Source organism: Cinclus cinclus, chromosome 1, assembly GCF_963662255.1.
Source record: "Cinclus cinclus chromosome 1, bCinCin1.1, whole genome shotgun sequence".
Taxonomy (NCBI): Eukaryota; Metazoa; Chordata; class Aves; order Passeriformes; family Cinclidae; genus Cinclus; species Cinclus cinclus.
Window position 1 is genome coordinate 151,362,588 of NC_085046.1, and position 18,614 is coordinate 151,381,201.

General features: G+C 44.2%; 2 protein-coding genes across 2 annotated transcripts in view; both read right to left on the reverse strand.

Annotated features, from left to right (window-relative positions):
* The window catches only part of ZFTRAF1 (zinc finger TRAF-type containing 1), a 28,034-nt gene extending 13,026 nt beyond the window's left edge, over positions 1–15,008 (reverse strand). The window contains exons 1-2 of the mRNA XM_062505023.1: positions 14,661–15,008; positions 704–942 (exon numbers count right to left, since the gene is read on the reverse strand). Coding sequence (XP_062361007.1) covers positions 704–942; positions 14,661–14,981 — 560 coding nt within the window. The 5' untranslated portion in view covers positions 14,982–15,008. The remainder of the gene's footprint in view (positions 1–703; positions 943–14,660) is intronic.
* A 1,212-nt stretch (positions 15,009–16,220) lies between these two features.
* Positions 16,221–17,125, reverse strand: TMEM276 (transmembrane protein 276). The gene is made up of 2 exons (XM_062515117.1): positions 16,994–17,125; positions 16,221–16,691 (listed from the first exon to the last, which is right to left on the reverse strand). Exons 1-2 carry the CDS (start codon positions 17,093–17,095, stop codon positions 16,221–16,223), a joined length of 573 nt encoding a protein of 190 aa, XP_062371101.1. The 5' UTR covers positions 17,096–17,125.
* Positions 17,126–18,614: the final 1,489 nt, after the last annotated feature.

Here is an 18,614-nt window from a genome sequence, read left to right on the forward strand (position 1 = left end):
TAAACCCCCATCCCAGCCCACTAACCCCCATTATCCCCATCCCACCCCATTAAACCCCACTAATCTCCATTAATCCCCCACTAAACCCCATTAAACCCCCATTAACCCCCATCCCACCCCATTAAACCCCATTAAACCGCCATTAACCCCCACTAAACCCCATTAAAGCCCCATTACTCCCCATCCCACCCCACTAAACCCCCACTAAACCCCCATCCCACCCCACTAAACCCCCATTAAACCCCATTAAACCCCATTACTCCCCATCCCACCCCTTTAAACCCCCATTATCCCCATCCCACCCCCCTAAACCCCCACTAAACCCCATCCCACTAAACCCCCACTAAACCCCATTAAACCCCCATTAACCCCCATCCCACCCCATTAAACCCCCACTAAACCCCATCCCACCCCAGTAAATCCCATTAACCCCCATTAAATCCCCATCCCATCCCATTAAACCCCTTTAAACCCCCATTACTCCCCATCCCACCCCACTAAACCCCCACTAAACCCCATCCCACCCAATTAACCCCCACTAACCCCCGTCCCACCCCATTAAACCCCATTAAACCGCCATTAACCCCCACTAAACCCCATTAAACCCCCATCACTCCCCATCCCACCCCACTAAACCCCCCACTAACCCCCGCCCCACCCTCCTCCCCATTAACCCCTCACCTTTACCCCAGCTCATCCTCACCTGTCGTGGCACTCCTCCTTCTGGTGCCTCTCGAGCAGGGCCCGCGGGAACTGGCGGGCGCAGAAGCCGCACTCTGCGGGCAGCTCGCTCACGGCTTTCTCCACGGCCAGGTTGCGGCAGCAAAGGCTCTTGGAGATCTCGCAGCGACAATTGGGACACGTGGCCTGCTCCTCCTTGAGCCGCGAGTCCGCCAGCAGGTGAATGAAGCAGCCGGCGCACATCAGGTGGCCGTTGGTGCACTGAGGGGACAGAGAGCGGCCGCGTCAGGCCCGCGCCGCCTGCCCCGCCCCGCCCTCGCATGCCCCGCCCTCGCATGCCCCGCCCCCGCATGCCCGGCCCCCGCATGCTCCGCCCTCGCATGCCCCGCCCTCGCATGTCCCGCCCTCGCATGCCCCGCCCTCGCATGCCCCGCCCTCGCATGCCCCGCCCTCGCATGCCCCGCCCTCGCATGTCCCGCCCTCGCATGCCCCGCCCTCGCATGCCCCGCCCTCGCATGCCCCGCCCTCGCATGCCCCGCCCTCGCATGTCCCGCCCTCGCATGCCCCGCCCTCGCATGCCCCGCCCTCGCATGCCCCGCCCCCGCATGCCCGGCCCTCGCATGCCCCGCCCTCGCATGCCCCGCCCTCGCATGCCCCGCCCTCGCATGCCCGGCTCCCGCATGCCCCGCCCTCGCATGCCCCGCCCTCGCATGCCCCGCCCTCGCCTGCCCCGCCCTCTCCCTCCCCGCCCTCTCCCGCCCCGCCCTCTCCCTACCCGCCCCCTCCTGCCCCGCCCTCTCCCTCCCCGCCCTCTCCCGCCCCGCCCTCTCCCTACCCGCCCCCTCCTGCCCCGCCCTCTCCTTCCCCGCCCCCTCCTTCCCCGCCCCCTCCTGCCCCGCCCCCTCCCGCCCCGCCCTCTCCCGCCCTTCTTCCCCCTTTTTATCGCCATTTCTCGCTGATTTTTTTTCCTAAATTTTTTTCCCAATTTTTTGCCATTTTTTTCCCCATTTTTTTCCCCTTCTTTTGCTGATTTTTCCCCATTTTGTCCCCATTTTATTGCTGATTTTCTTCCTCATTTTTTTCCCATTTTTTCCGAATTTTTTTTCCTGATTTTTTTCCCCAGTTTTTTCACCATTTTTCCCCCATTTTTCCCCATTTTTTCCCCATTTTTCCCCATTTTTCCCCATTTTTCCCCATTTTTCCCCCATTTTTTCCCATTTTTTTGCCAATTTTTCCCGTTTTTGCCAATTTTTTGCCGATTTCTTCCCCATTTTTTCCCCAATTTTTTTCCGATTTTTTCCTAATTTTTTCCCATTTTTTCCTGATTTTGCCAATTTTTTGCTGATTTTTCCCCATTTTTTCCCATTTTTCCTGATTTTTTTCCCCATTTTTCCCAATTTTTTTCCGATTTTTCCCAATTTTTTTCCGATTTTTCCCCATTTTTTTGCCAATTTTTTTCCCTAATTTTGTCCTTTTTTTCCCATTTTTTGCTGATTTTTCCCAATTTTTTTGCCATTTTTTTCCGATTTTCTCCCAATTTTTTGCCGAATTTTTCCCATTTTTTTCCGAATTTTTTTCCTGATTTTTTCCCATTTTTTCCCATTTTTTTCCCATTTTTTCCCCATTTTTTCCCGTTTTTGCCAATTTTTTGCTGATTTTTTCCCCATTTTTTCCCATTTTTCCTGATTTTTTTCCCCATTTTTCCCAATTTTTTTCCAATTTTTTCCCCAATTTTTTGCTGATTTTTTTCCCAATTTTTTCCCATTTTTTGCCCTTTTTTTTGCCAATTTTTTCCCATTTTTTCCTGTTTTTTTCCCCATTTTTTGCCGATTTTTCCCCAATTTTTTGCCAATTTTTCCCATTTTTTTCCCAATTTTTTGCCGATTTTTTTCCCAATTTTTTGGCGATTTTTTCACATTTTTTCCACATTTTTTGCTGATTTTTTGCTGATTTTTCCCAATTTTTTCCAATTTTTACCCATTTTTCCCCATTTTTTTCCCAAATTTTCCCATTTTTTTGCCATTTTTTTCCGATTTTTTACCCATTTCTTGCTGATTTTTTTCCAAATTTTCCCCATTTTTCCACATTATTTTCCCCATTTTTTGCTGATTTTTTCCCCATTTTTTCTCCCCATTTTTCGCCAATTTTTTCCCCATTTAGTGCCGATTTTTTCCCATTTTTTGCTGATTTTTTGCTGATTTTTCCCAATTTTTTCCGATTTTTTACCCATTATTTGCTGATTTTTTTCCAATTTTTTGCTGATTTTTACCCAATTTTTCCCATTTTTTGCTGATTTTTTTCCCATTTTTTCCTCATTTTTTCCTGATTTTTACCCCATTTCTCCCAATTTTTTGCTGATTTTTTTCCCAATTTTTCCCAATTATTTTCCTGATTTTTCACCATTTTTTGCTGATTTTTTTTCCCCATTTTCCCCATTTTTTTCGGATTTTTCTCCCAATTTTTTGCTGATTTTTTTCCCAATTTTTCCCAATTTTTTTCCTGATTTTTCACCACTTTTTGCTGATTTTTTCCCATTTTTTGCTGATTTTTTTCTCCATTTTTTCCCATTTTTTCCCCAATTTTCCCCATTTTTTCTCATTTTTTGCCAATTTTTCCCCATTTTTTCCCCATTTTTGCCAATTTTTTGCCGATTTTTTCCCATTTTTTGCTGATTTTTCCCAATTTTTTTCTGATTTTTTTCCCCATTTTTTGCTGATTTTTTTCCAACTTTTTGCTGATTTTTACCCAATTTCTCCCATTTTTTTGCCAATTTTTTGCTGATTTTTTTCCAATTTTTTCCTCATTTTTTCCTGATTTTTTCCTCATTTCTCCCCATTTTTTGCCGATTTTTTTCTGATTTTTTCCCCCATTTTTCCCAATTTTTTTCCATTTTTTCCCATTTTTTTTGCTATTTTTTCCGATTTTTTCCCAATTTTTTGCTGATTTTTTTCCCAATTTTTCCCAATTTTTTGCTGATTTTTTCCCAATTTTTTGCTGATTTTTCCCCATTTTTTCCCAATTTTTTGCTGATTTTTTCCCATTTTTTCCCCTTTTTTCCGAATTTTTTTCCTGATTTTTTTCCTATTTTTTCCCCATTTTTTTCCCAATTTTTTGCCAATTTTATCCCTTTTTTCCTGATTTTCCCCCCTTTTTTTCTCATTTTTTCCCCATTTTTTCACCATTTTTTGCTGATTTTTTTTCCGATTTTCCCCCTTTTTTTCCCATTTTTCCCCCAATTTTTTCCCTTTTTTCCCCAATTTTTTGCTGATTTTCCCCCCATTTTTTCCCAATTTTTTTGCTGATTTTTTCCCATTTTTACCCCTTTTTTTAACATTTTTCTCAATTTTTCCCATTTTTTCCCAATTTTCAGCTTTTTTCCAGCATTTTTTCTAAATTCTCCCCATCTTTTCCCAATTGAGTCCCCAGTTTTTTCTCTATTTTTTTGATTTTTTTTTCCATTTTTTCCCTATATTTTGCTAATTTTTTTCCCCATTTTTCCCCAATTTTTTCAGATTTTGTCCCGATTTTTTCCAAACTTCTTTCAATTTTTCCCTGATTTTTTTCCATGTTTTTTTCCCATTTTTACACCTTTTTTCCAGCATTTTTTTCCAAATTTTTCCCATTTTTTTTCCTTTTTTTTCTATCCTTTTCTCTTTTTTTTTTCCAAATTTTTAAGATTTTTTTTTCCTCATTCTTGCCCCATTTTTCAGGATTTTTTTTCCCATTCTTTTCCCATTTTTTCACCTTTTTTTTCCTAATTATTTTCTGATTTTTTTCCCCATTTTTAGCTTTTTTCCCCCATTTTTTTTTCAATTTTTTCCACATTTTTTTTTTCATTTCTTCACCATTTTTCCTGATTTTTCTCCGTTTCTTTTCCTCATTTTTTAGAATTTTTTTGTTCCGATTTTCCATTAAATAATGGATTAATTAATGACAGGGGTCATTAAATAATGGATTAATTAATGCCCGGGGTCATTAAATAATGGATTAATTAATGCCAGGTTCATTAAATAATGGATTAATTAATGCCAGGTTCATTAAATAATGGATTAATTAATGCCAGGGGTCATTAAATAATGGATTAATTAATGACAGGTTCATTAAATAATGGATTAATTAATGCCCGGGGTCATTAAATAATGGATTAATTAATGCCAGGGGTCATTAAATAATGGATTAATTAATGACAGGGGTCATTAAATAATGGATTAATTAATGACAGGTTCATTAAATAATGGATTAATTAATGACAGGGGTCATTAAATAATGGATTAATTAATGCCAGGTTCATTAAATAATGGATTAATTAATGACAGGTTCATTAAATAATGGATTAATTAATGCCAGGGGTCATTAAATAATGGATTAATTAATGCCCGGGGTCATTAAATAATGGATTAATTAATGCCAGGGGTCATTAAATAATGGATTAATTAATGACAGGGGTCATTAAATAATGGATTAATTAATGCCAGGTTCATTAAATAATGGATTAATTAATGCCAGGTTCATTAAATAATGGATTAATTAAAGACAGGGGTCATTAAATAATGGATTAATTAATGACAGGTTCATTAAATAATGGATTAATTAATGACAGGTTCATTAAATAATGGATTAATTAATGCCAGGTTCATTAAATAATGGATTAATTAATGCCAGGGGTCATTAAATAATGGATTAATTAATGACAGGGGTCATTAAATAATGGATTAATTAATGACAGGTTCATTAAATAATGGATTAATTAATGACAGGGGTCATTAAATAATGGATTAATTAATGACAGGGGTCATTAAATAATGGATTAATTAATGCCAGGGGTCATTAAATAATGGATTAATTAATGACAGGTTCATTAAATAATGGATTAATTAATGACAGGTTCATTAAATAATGGATTAATTAATGACAGGGGTCATTAAATAATGGATTAATTAATGCCCGGGGTCATTAAATAATGGATTAATTAATGACAGGGGTCATTAAATAATGGATTAATTAATGCCAGGTTCATTAAATAATGGATTAATTAATGCCAGGGGTCATTAAATAATGGATTAATTAATGCCAGGGGTCATTAAATAATGGATTAATTAATGACAGGTTCATTAAATAATGGATTAATTAATGACAGGTTCATTAAATAATGGATTAATTAATGACAGGTTCATTAAATAATGGATTAATTAATGACAGGGGTCATTAAATAATGGATTAATTAATGCCCGGGGTCATTAAATAATGGATTAATTAATGACAGGGGTCATTAAATAATGGATTAATTAATGCCAGGTTCATTAAATAATGGATTAATTAATGCCAGGGGTCATTAAATAATGGATTAATTAATGCCAGGTTCATTAAATAATGGATTAATTAATGACAGGGGTCATTAAATAATGGATTAATTAATGCCAGGTTCATTAAATAATGGATTAATTAATGACAGGTTCATTAAATAATGGATTAATTAATGCCCGGGGTCATTAAATAATGGATTAATTAATGCCAGGGGTCATTAAATAATGGATTAATTAATGACAGGGGTCATTAAATAATGGATTAATTAATGACAGGTTCATTAAATAATGAATTAATTAATGCCAGGGGTCATTAAATAATGGATTAATTAATGACAGGGGTTATTAAATAATGGATTAATTAATGCCAGGGGTCATTAAATAATGGATTAATTAATGACAGGTTCATTAAATAATGGATTAATTAATGACAGGTTCATTAAATAATGGATTAATTAATGACAGGGGTCATTAAATAATGGATTAATTAATGCCAGGTTCATTAAATAATGGATTAATTAATGCCAGGTTCATTAAATAATGGATTAATTAATGCCAGGGGTCATTAAATAATGGATTAATTAATGACAGGGGTTATTAAATAATGGATTAATTAATGCCAGGTTCATTAAATAATGGATTAATTAATGACAGGTTCATTAAATAATGGATTAATTAATGCCAGGTTCATTAAATAATGGATTAATTAATGACAGGGGTCATTAAATAATGGATTAATTAATGACAGGTTCATTAAATAATGGATTAATTAATGCCAGGTCCATTAAATAATGGATTAATTAATGACAGGTTCATTAAATAATGGATTAATTAATGCCAGGGGTCATTAAATAATGGATTAATTAATGCCAGGTTCATTAAATAATGGATTAATTAATGCCAGGGGTCATTAAATAATGGATTAATTAATGACAGGTTCATTAAATAATGGATTAATTAATGCCAGGTTCATTAAATAATGGATTAATTAATGCCAGGTTCATTAAATAATGGATTAATTAATGCCAGGTCCATTAAATAATGGATTAATTAATGACAGGGGTTCATTAAATAATGGATTAATTAATGACAGGTTCATTAAATAATGGATTAATTAATGACAGGGGTCATTAAATAATGGATTAATTAATGCCAGGTTCATTAAATAATGGATTAATTAATGACAGGGGTCATTAAATAATGGATTAATTAATGACAGGGGTCATTAAATAATGGATTAATTAATGACAGGGGTTATTAAATAATGGATTAATTAATGCCAGGTTCATTAAATAATGGATTAATTAATGACAGGTTCATTAAATAATGGATTAATTAATGCCAGGTTCATTAAATAATGGATTAATTAATGACAGGTTCATTAAATAATGGATTAATTAATGCCAGGTTCATTAAATAATGGATTAATTAATGACAGGGGTCATTAAATAATGGATTAATTAATGCCAGGTTCATTAAATAATGGATTAATTAATGCCAGGGGTCATTAAATAATGGATTAATTAATGACAGGGGTTATTAAATAATGGATTAATTAATGCCAGGTTCATTAAATAATGGATTAATTAATGCCAGGTTCATTAAATAATGGATTAATTAATGACAGGGGTCATTAAATAATGGATTAATTAATGACAGGTTCATTAAATAATGGATTAATTAATGACAGGGGTCATTAAATAATGGATTAATTAATGACAGGGGTCATTAAATAATGGATTAATTAATGACAGGGGTCATTAAATAATGGATTAATTAATGACAGGGGTCATTAAATAATGGATTAATTAATGACAGGGGTCATTAAATAATGGATTAATTAATGCCAGGTTCATTAAATAATGGATTAATTAATGCCAGGGGTCATTAAATAATGGATTAATTAATGCCAGGGGTCATTAAATAATGGATTAATTAATGCCAGGTTCATTAAATAATGGATTAATTAATGCCAGGGGTCATTAAATAATGGATTAATTAATGACAGGGGTTATTAAATAATGGATTAATTAATGCCAGGTTCATTAAATAATGGATTAATTAATGACAGGGGTCATTAAATAATGGATTAATTAATGACAGGTTCATTAAATAATGGATTAATTAATGACAGGGGTTCATTAAATAATGGATTAATTAATGACAGGTTCATTAAATAATGGATTAATTAATGCCAGGGGTTCATTAAATAATGGATTAATTAATGCCAGGGGTCATTAAATAATGGATTAATTAATGACAGGTTCATTAAATAATGGATTAATTAATGACAGGTTCATTAAATAATGGATTAATTAATGACAGGGGTTCATTAAATAATGGATTAATTAATGACAGGGGTCATTAAATAATGGATTAATTAATGACAGGGGTCATTAAATAATGGATTAATTAATGACAGGTTCATTAAATAATGGATTAATTAATGACAGGTTCATTAAATAATGGATTAATTAATGACAGGGGTTCATTAAATAATGGATTAATTAATGCCAGGTTCATTAAATAATGGATTAATTAATGCCAGGTTCATTAAATAATGGATTAATTAATGACAGGGGTTCATTAAATAATGGATTAATTAATGCCAGGTTCATTAAATAATGGATTAATTAATGACAGGGGTCATTAAATAATGGATTAATTAATGACAGGTTCATTAAATAATGGATTAATTAATGCCAGGTTCATTAAATAATGGATTAATTAATGACAGGGGTTCATTAAATAATGGATTAATTAATGACAGGGGTCATTAAATAATGGATTAATTAATGCCCGGGGTCATTAAATAATGGATTAATTAATGACAGGGGTTCATTAAATAATGGATTAATTAATGACAGGGGTCATTAAATAATGGATTAATTAATGCCAGGTTCATTAAATAATGGATTAATTAATGACAGGGGTCATTAAATAATGGATTAATTAATGCCAGGTTCATTAAATAATGGATTAATTAATGACAGGGGTCATTAAATAATGGATTAATTAATGCCAGGTTCATTAAATAATGGATTAATTAATGACAGGGGTCATTAAATAATGGATTAATTAATGCCAGGTTCATTAAATAATGGATTAATTAATGCCAGGGGTCATTAAATAATGGATTAATTAATGACAGGTTCATTAAATAATGGATTAATTAATGCCAGGGGTTCATTAAATAATGGATTAATTAATGACAGGTTCATTAAATAATGGATTAATTAATGACAGGGGTCATTAAATAATGGATTAATTAATGACAGGTTCATTAAATAATGGATTAATTAATGCCAGGTTCATTAAATAATGGATTAATTAATGACAGGGGTCATTAAATAATGGATTAATTAATGCCAGGTTCATTAAATAATGGATTAATTAATGACAGGGGTCATTAAATAATGGATTAATTAATGACAGGGGTTATTAAATAATGGATTAATTAATGCCAGGTTCATTAAATAATGGATTAATTAATGCCAGGTTCATTAAATAATGGATTAATTAATGCCAGGTTCATTAAATAATGGATTAATTAATGACAGGGGTCATTAAATAATAGATTAATTAATGCCAGATATTTTCCTACACTGTGATTAATTAATGCTGGGTTTAATTAAATCCCCGGATTAATTAACCCCAGTTTCAATCAAATCCCGTGATTAATTAAAGCCTGGATTAAATCCTGCTGTGTAATTAATCAATTAATCAATTAATCAATGAATCAATCCCTGGGTCAATGAACCAATTACCCCATTAATCAATTAATCAATTAATCAATTATCCAATCCCTCAATGAACCAATTACCCCATTAATCAATTAATCAATTAATCAATTATCCAATCCCTCAATGAACCAATTACCCCATTAATCAATTAATCAATTAATCACTGAACCAATTCGCCAATTAATCAATTAATTACTGACCCAATTAATCAATTAATCAATTAATCAATGAACCAATTAATCAATTAATCAATGAACCAATTAATCAATTAATCACTGACCCAATTAATCAATTAATCACTGAACCAATTCCCTAATTGTCCAATTAATCAATTAATCACTGACCCAATTAATCAATTAATCACTGAACCAATTAATCATTTAATCACTGACCCAATTAATCAATTAATCACTGAACCATTGAACCAATTCTCCAATTAATCAATTAATCAATGAACCAATTAAGCAATTAATCAATTAATCAATGAACCAATTAATCAATTAATCACTGACCCAATTAATCAATCAATCACTGAACCATTGAACCAATTCTCCAATTAATCAATTAATCAATGAACCAATTGAGCAATTAATCAATTAATCAATGAACCAATTAATCAATTAATCACTGACCCAATTAATCAATTAATTACTGACACAATGAACCAATTCTCCAATTAATCAATTAATCACCCAATTAATCAATTAATTACTGACCCAATTAATCAATTAATCACTGAACCATTGAACCAATTCTCCAATTAATCAATTAATCAACGACCCAATTAATCAATTAATCACTGACCTAATTAATCAATGACCCAATTAATCAATTAATCACTTACCTAATTAATCAATTAATTACTGACACAATTAATCAATTAATCACTGACCCAATTAATCAATCACTGAACCAATTCCCCAATTCCCCAATTCTCCAATCAATCAATTAATCAAGGAACCAATGAACCAATTCTCCAATTAATCAATTAATCACTGACCCAATTAATCAATTAATCACTGAACCAATTAATCAATTAATCAATGACCCAATTAATCACTGACACAATCAATTAATCACTGAACCATTGAACCAATTCTCCAATTAATCAATTAATCAATGACCCAATTAATCAATTAATCACTGACCCAATTAATCAATTAATCACTGAACCATTGAACCAATTCTCCAATTAATCAATTAATCAATGACCCAATTAATCAATTAATCACTGACCCAATTAATCAATTAATCAGTGAACCAATTAATCAATTAATCACTGAACCAATTAATCAATTAATCACTGAACCAATGAACCAATTCTCCAATTAATCAATTAATCAATTCTCCAATTAATCAATTAATCACTGACCCAATTAATCAATTAATCACTGACCCAATTAATCAATCACTGAACCAATTCCCCAATTCCCCAATTCTCCAATCAATCAATTAATCAAGGAACCAATGAACCAATTCTCCAATTAATCAATTAATCACTGACCCAATTAATCAATTAATCACTGAACCAATTAATCAATTAATCAATGACCCAATTAATCACTGACACAATCAATTAATCACTGAACCATTGAACCAATTCTCCAATTAATCAATTAATCAATGACCCAATTAATCAATTAATCACTGACCCAATTAATCAATTAATCACTGAACCATTGAACCAATTCTCCAATTAATCAATTAATCAATGACCCAATTAATCAATTAATCACTGACCCAATTAATCAATTAATCAGTGAACCAATTAATCAATTAATCACTGAACCAATTAATCAATTAATCACTGAACCAATGAACCAATTCTCCAATTAATCAATTAATCAATTCTCCAATTAATCAATTAATCACTGACCCAATTAATCAATTAATCACTGACCCAATTAATCAATCAATCACTGAACCAATTCCCCAATTCCCCAATTCTCCAATCAATCAATTAATCAAGGAACCAATGAACCAATTCTCCAATTAATCAATTAATCACTGACCTAATTAATCAATTAATCACGGACCTAATTAATCAATTAATCAGTGAACCAATTAATCAATTAATCAATGACCCAATTAATCAATTAATCAATGACCCAATTAATCAATTAATCAGTGAACCAATTAATCAATTAATCAATGACCCAATTAATCAATGAACCAATGAACCAATTAATCAATTAATCAGTGAACCAATTAATCAATTAATCAATGAACCAATTAATCAATTAATCAGTGAACCAATTAATCAATTAATCAATGACCCAATTAATCAATTAATCACTGACCCAATTAATCAATTAATCGCTGACCTAATTAATCAATTAATCAATTCTCCAGTTAATCAATTAATCACGGACCCAATTAATCAATCAATTGATCAATTCATGGCGTCTCCTCCCGGCTATTTGGCAGCAGGAGGGACCTGGGACACCTTTGGTGGCCACCGGGACACCTTTGGTGGCCCCAGAGGGCACAGGGACACCTGGGACACCTTTGGTGGCCACCGGGACACCTTTGGTGGCCCCAGAGGGCACAGGGACACCTGGGACACCTTTGGTGGCCACCGGGACACCTTTGGTGGCCATGAGGGGACATTTAGTCGCCCAAAACACACCAGGAATGCCCTGGGACACTTTTGGTGGCCATGAGAGGACTTTGGTGGCCACCGGGCTGACACTGGTGGCCCACGAGGACCCAGGGACTCTCTGGGATGATTTGGTGGCCCATGACAGCATTTGGTGGCCACTGGGGTGGTTTGGTCGCCCATAAGGGCCCAGGGACACCCTGGGACAATTTTGGTGGCCAGGAAGGAACTTTGGTGGCCCATGAGGGCACAGGGACTCTCTGGGATGATTTGGTGGCCCATGAGGGGACTTTGGTGGCCCTGGCAAGAGTTTGGTGGCCCATGAGGAGTCAGGGATGGTTTGGTAGCCCATGAGGAGACTCTGGTGGCCCCTGGGAGACTTTAGTAGCCCAGGCAGGGGTTTGGTGGCCCTGGCAGGAGTTTGGTGGCCCATAAAGGGACAAGGACACCATGCAGAAGGATTTGGTGGCCACTGGGACACTTCAGTGGCCCAGGCAGGAGTTTGGTGGCCCAGGATGGGATAAGGGGGGGTTTGCTGGCCCTGGCATGAATTTGGTGGCCCATGAGGGCTCAGGAATGCTTCGGTAGCCAATGAGGGAACTCTGGTGGCCCCTGGGGTGCTTTGGTGGCCATGAGGGCCCAGGGACTCTCCGGAATGGTTTGGTGGCCCATGACAGCATTTGGTGGCCACTGGGATGCTTTTGGTGGTCCACGAGGGCACATGGACTCCCTGGGACACTTTCGGTGGCCATGAGGAGACTTTGGTGGCCCCTGGGAGACTTTAGTGGCCCTAACAGAGGTCCAAGATGGGACAAGGAGGGGTTTGGTGGCCCAGGCAGGCGTTTGGTGGCCATCAGGGGACTTTGGTGGCCCATGAGGGCTCAGGGACTCTCTGGAATGATCTGATGGCCCATGACCACATTTGGTGGCCAATGCGATGGTTTAGAGGTCCAGGATGGGACAAGGAGGGGTTTGGTGGCCCAGGCAGGAGTTTGGTGGCCCATAAAGGGACAAGGGACACCATGTTGGGGGGGGGGGGGGGTTGGTGGCCCATGTGAAGGTTAGGTGGCCCAGGAGGTCACAGGAACATTCTGGTACTCTTTTGGTGGCCATGAGGGAACTTTGGTGGCCACTGGGGAGGTTTGGTGGCCCCTGAGGGCTCAGGGACTCTCTGGCATGGTTTGGTGGCCATGAGGGGACTTTGGTGGCCCCTGGGAGACTTTAGTGGTCCAGGCAGGAGTTTGGTGGCCCAGGATGGGATAAGGAGGGGTTTGGTGGCCCAGGCAGGAGTTTGGTGGCCCAGGATGGGATAAGGAGGGGTTTGGTGGCCCAGGCAGGAGTTTGGTGGCCCATGAGGGGTCAGGGATGGTTCGGTAGCCCATGAGGGAACTTTGGTGGCCAGTGGGGAGGTTTGGTGGCCCGTGAGGGGACAGGGACACTCCGGGATAGTTTGGTGGCCCTGGCAGGAGTTTGGTGGCCCATAAAGGGACAGGGACACCATACAGGGGATCTGGTAGCCCCTGGTGGGTTTTGGTGGCCCACGAAGGGACAAGGAGGGGTTTGGTGGCCAGTGGCAGGATTTTGGTGGCCCACGAGGGCTCAGGGACTCTCTGGGATGGTTCTGGGGGCCATGAGGTGACATCGGTGGCCCTGGCAGTGTCCCCAGAAGGGACCGGGGGGAGCTCTGGTGACCCAGGAGGTGACAAAACCCCCAGAGGGGACACCGGCTGTCCCCAAGGGGGGTGACAGTGACACCGGGGGGGTGACAGTGACACTGGGGGCTGTCCCTGTCACCAAGAGGGTGTCCCAGTGCCACCAGGGGGGTGTCCCCATGTCTCCAGGGCAGTGTCCCTGTCCCCAGGGGAGAGTGACAGTGCCACCAGAAGTGTCCCAGTGCCACCAGAGAGCTGGCAGTGCTCCCAGAGGGGTGTCCCTGTGTCCCCAAGGAGCGTCCCCATGTCTCCAAGGGGGTGTGACAGTGCCACCAGACGTGTGACAGCGTCCCCCTGTCCCCAAGGGGGTGTGACAGTGCCACCAGCCGGCTGTCCCCCATGTCCCCAGGGCGATGTCACCGCCCTGGAGGTGTCTCCATCCCCTCACGGCTTCTCCCGGTGCCACCCCGGCCCTGTCCCGGTGCCACCTCGGGATGTCCCGGGGCCACCACCACCTGTCCCCACGTCCCCAAGGGTTGTCCCCAAGGGGATTTCGCTGCCTCAGGACCATCCCCACCCCTCAGGCCTTGTCCCGGTGCTCTGAGGGCTCCTCCCGGTGCCACCCCGGCCCTGTCCCGGTGCCACCACCACCTGTCCCCACGTCCCCACAGCCGTCCCGTACCTGGTACACGGAGGCCTTGGGTAAATCGAGGCACACGGTGCAGCAGAGCACGGAGTAGAGCCGCTCCTCCAGCTTCACGCTGCCCGCCGTCCCCTCCGCCACACCGGCGCCGCTCCCGGCCGCCCTCAGCCGCTTCTTGGGCGGCGCGTCGGGATCCGCGCCCGCCTCCAACAGCAGCGCCGCCGCTTCTTCGGCGCCGCCGCCGCTTTCGCCGCCGACGGCCGCCGCAACAACGGGACCGGGAGGGGCCGCGGAAGGAGCGGAGGGAGCGGCGGGGCCGCCGCCGGCATCGCGCTCCTCCGCCCCGGACATCGCCGCCATCGCCGCCGCCTCACCCCGCCGCCATCTTGGCCGCCCTCACGGGCTCCCCTCAGGGGTGGAGCCAATGGGAGCGAGCGAGAGGCGGGGCGGGAAGAGCAGGAGCCAATCAGAGCGCGAAGAGGGAGGAGCGAAAGGTGAATGGACCAATGGAAGGCGGTGCTCTGGGGCTGGGGGCGGGGCGGAAACGACAGCGCAGTCAGCGGCCGGTGGAGGGGCGGGGCTTGATGACGTCACTCTGATGGACCAACGGGGTCAGGGAGGGGCGGGGCTTGAGGCGGGAGCGTCCGCGGGGGGGTGGAGCCACCAGTATGGACCAGTATAAACCAGTATAAACCAGTATGGGACCAGTGTGGGACCAGTATGGACCAGTGTAAACCAGTATAAACCAGTATGGGACAGGTATGGACCAGTATGGACCAGTGTAAACCAGTATGGGACCACTATGGGACAAGTATGGACCAGTATGGGACCAGTGTGGGACAAGTAGGGACCAGTAAAAACCAGTATAGACCACTATAGACCAGTATAAACTAGTATAGACCAATATGGGAGCAGTATGGGGAAATATAAACCAGTATGGACCAGTCAGGAGCAGTATGGGACCAGTACAGACCAGTAAGGACTGGTCACCCCAGTGCCACCAACAATGTCATCCCAGTGCCACCAGTGTCACCAACAATGTCATCCCAGTGCCACCCCAGTGTCACCAACAATGTCACCCCAGTGTCACCAACAATGTCACCCCAATGCCACCAGTGCCACCCCAGTGCCACCAACAATGTCACCCCAGTGTCACCAACAATGTCACCCCAATGCCACCAGTGCCACCCCAGTGCCACCAACAATGCCATCCCACTGCCACCAGCACCACCAACGTCACCCCAGTGTCACCGGCGCCACCACCCCAGTGCCACCACTGTCACCAGTGCCACCCCACTGCCATCACCAGTGTCACTCCAATGCCACACCAGCGCCACCAACCCAGTGCCACCACCACCAGTGGCACCCCAGTTCCACCAGTGCCACCCCAATGCCACCACCAGTGTCACCCCAATGCCAACCCAGTGCCACCACCCAGTGCCACCGGAGTGTCACCACCACCGCCACCCCAGCGCCACCACGGCCGCCCCAATGCCACACCACTGCCACCCCAGTTCCACCGGCGTCACCCCAGTGCCACCACCAGCGTCACCCCAACGCCACACCAGTGCCACCGCAGTCCCAAACTGGTTTTACTGGTCACTCCCTCCACGCCCTGCTCTGCTCCCGCAGCGTCCCCAGCAGCGCCACGCTGGCCACCGCCCTCACCCAGGGGACGCCCCACGGCGCCGCCACGTCCCCGAGCGCCACCAACCCCGCGGCCACCGCGCCGGTGACGCTCCCGGTCAGCGCCGCCAGCGCCAGCACGGAGCCGGACGTCAGCGTGGTGACAAAGTGACCGGCCAGGACACGGCCGTCGTCCGGCAAGGCCGCGGCCACCGGGGCCACCAGGGTGACCGTGACCAGTAGCAGGTTGGCGGTGGCAGTGTCGCCGCTGAGGCGGTGACAGCCGAAGGCCACCAAGGGTTGGGCGAGCACGGAGCAGATCCAGGAGCCCGGCGGGGCGGTGGCCTTGGGGACATCGGGGACGCGGGGACACAGAGGGGACAGCGCGTCGCCGGCGGCCACCAGGGCCTGCAGGAGGAACCCGGCGGCGGGGCCACCTGTCACCTGTGGGGACATGGGGACAGCGTGGGGACAGGGGACACAGGGTTGTCACCTGTGGGGACACGGGGACATGGGATGGGTGACACAGGATTGTCACCTGTCACCCGTCACCTGTGGGGACATGGGGACACAGGACAGATGACATGGCACAGGTGACATGGCACAGGTGTCACCGTTCCCGCTCTTCCCCGTGTCCTCCCAGTCCCTGCCTGCCCCTTCATTGTCCCCAGTGTCCCCAGTGTCCCCAATGCCCCCAGCCCCTCCAATGTCCCCAACGCCCCCAGGGTGTCCCCGATGTCCCCAACCTGTCTAGCTCGCAGGGCACAGCCCAGGCTGGTGACACAGAGCAGCGCCTGGGACAGGGCCACCCCAATGTCCCCAGTGTCCCCCATGGCCGATGGGGACATTTCCGGACCCCTGGGGACCTGTGGGGACAACAGGGGGTCAGAGTGTCCCCTCCCACTGCCACCTCTCCCGTGTGTCCCCCCTATCCCCCCCTCAGTGTCCCCTGTCCCCCCCCTTCCCGGTGTCCCCAATATTTCCCCGATGTCCCCAGTGCCCCTGTCCCCCCCCCGGTGTCCCCCTGTCCCCTCCTGCACCAGCGTCCCCAGTGCCACCACCCTCACCCAGGGGACACCACCCCAGTGCCACCGCAGTGTCACCACCACCACCACTGCCACCCCAGTGCCACCAGACCCACCCCAGTGCCACCACCAGAGCCACCACCCTCACCCAGGGAGCATCACCCAGTGGCACCCCAGTGTCCCCAATATTCCCCCAATGTCCCCTGTCCGCTCCTGTGTCCCCCTGTCCCCTCTGTCCCCTCTGTCCCCCTGTCCCTCTATCCCCCTGTCCCTCTGTCCCCCTGTCCCTCTGTCCCTCTATCCCCTGTCCCCTCTATCCCCTATCCCCTGTCCCTCTGTCCCTCTGTCCCCCTGTCCCTCTGTCCCTCTATCCCCTGTCCCCTCTGTCCCTCTGTCCCTCTGTCCCTCTGTCCCCTCTGTCCCCCTGTCCCTCTATCCCCCTGTCCCTCTGTCCCCCTGTCCCTCTATCCCCCTGTCCCTCTGTCCCCCTGTCCCTCTATCCCCTCTGTCCCCCTGTCCCCCCGTCCCTCTGTCCCTCTATCCCTCTGTCCCTCTATCCCCTGTCCCCCTGTCCCTCTGTCCCCCTGTCCCTCTATCCCTCTGTCCCTCTGTCCCCCTGTCCCTCTGTCCCCCTGTCCCTCTATCCCCTGTCCCTCTGTCCCTCTGTCCCCTCTATCCCCCATCCCCTCTGTCCCTCTGTCCCCTCTATCCCCTGTCCCCCTGTCCCTCTATCCCCCGTCCCCTCTATCCCCTGTCCCTCTGTCCCCCTGTCCCTCTATCCCTCTGTCCCTCTGTCCCCCTGTCCCTCTGTCCCCCTGTCCCTCTATCCCCTGTCCCTCTGTCCCCTCTGTCCCTCTGTCCCCTCTATCCCCTGTCCCCCTGTCCCTCTATCCCCTGTCCCCTCTATCCCCTGTCCCTCTATCCCCTGTCCCCTCTATCCCCTGTCCCCTCTATCCCCTGTCCCTCTATCCCCTGTCCCTCTATCCCCTGTCCCCTCTATCCCCTGTCCCTCTATCCCCTGTCTCCTCTATCCCCCGTCCCCTCTATCCCCTGTCCCCTCTATCCCCCGTCCCCTCTATCCCCTGTCCCCTCTATCCCCTGTCCCCTCTATCCCCTGTCCCCTCTATCCCCTGTCCCTCTATCCCCTGTCCCCTCTATCCCCTGTCCCTCTATCCCCTGTCCCTCTATCCCCCGTCCCCTCTATCCCCCGTCCCCTCTATCCCCTGTCCCCTCTATCCCCTGTCCCTCTATCCCCTGTCCCTCTATCCCCTGTCCCCTCTATCCCCTGTCCCCTCTATCCCCTGTCCCCTCTATCCCCTGTCCCCTCTATCCCCTGTCCCCT

Coding starts and splice junctions, on each gene's coding strand:
- TMEM276 (XM_062515117.1), bottom strand. CDS start 17,095: ATGTCCCCATCGGCCATGGGGGACACTGGGGACATTGGGGTGGCCCTG. Junction 16,692..16,993: donor GTGCCCTGCGAGCTAGACAG/GTTGGGGACATC, acceptor ATGTCCCCACAG/GTGACAGGTGGCCCCGCCGC.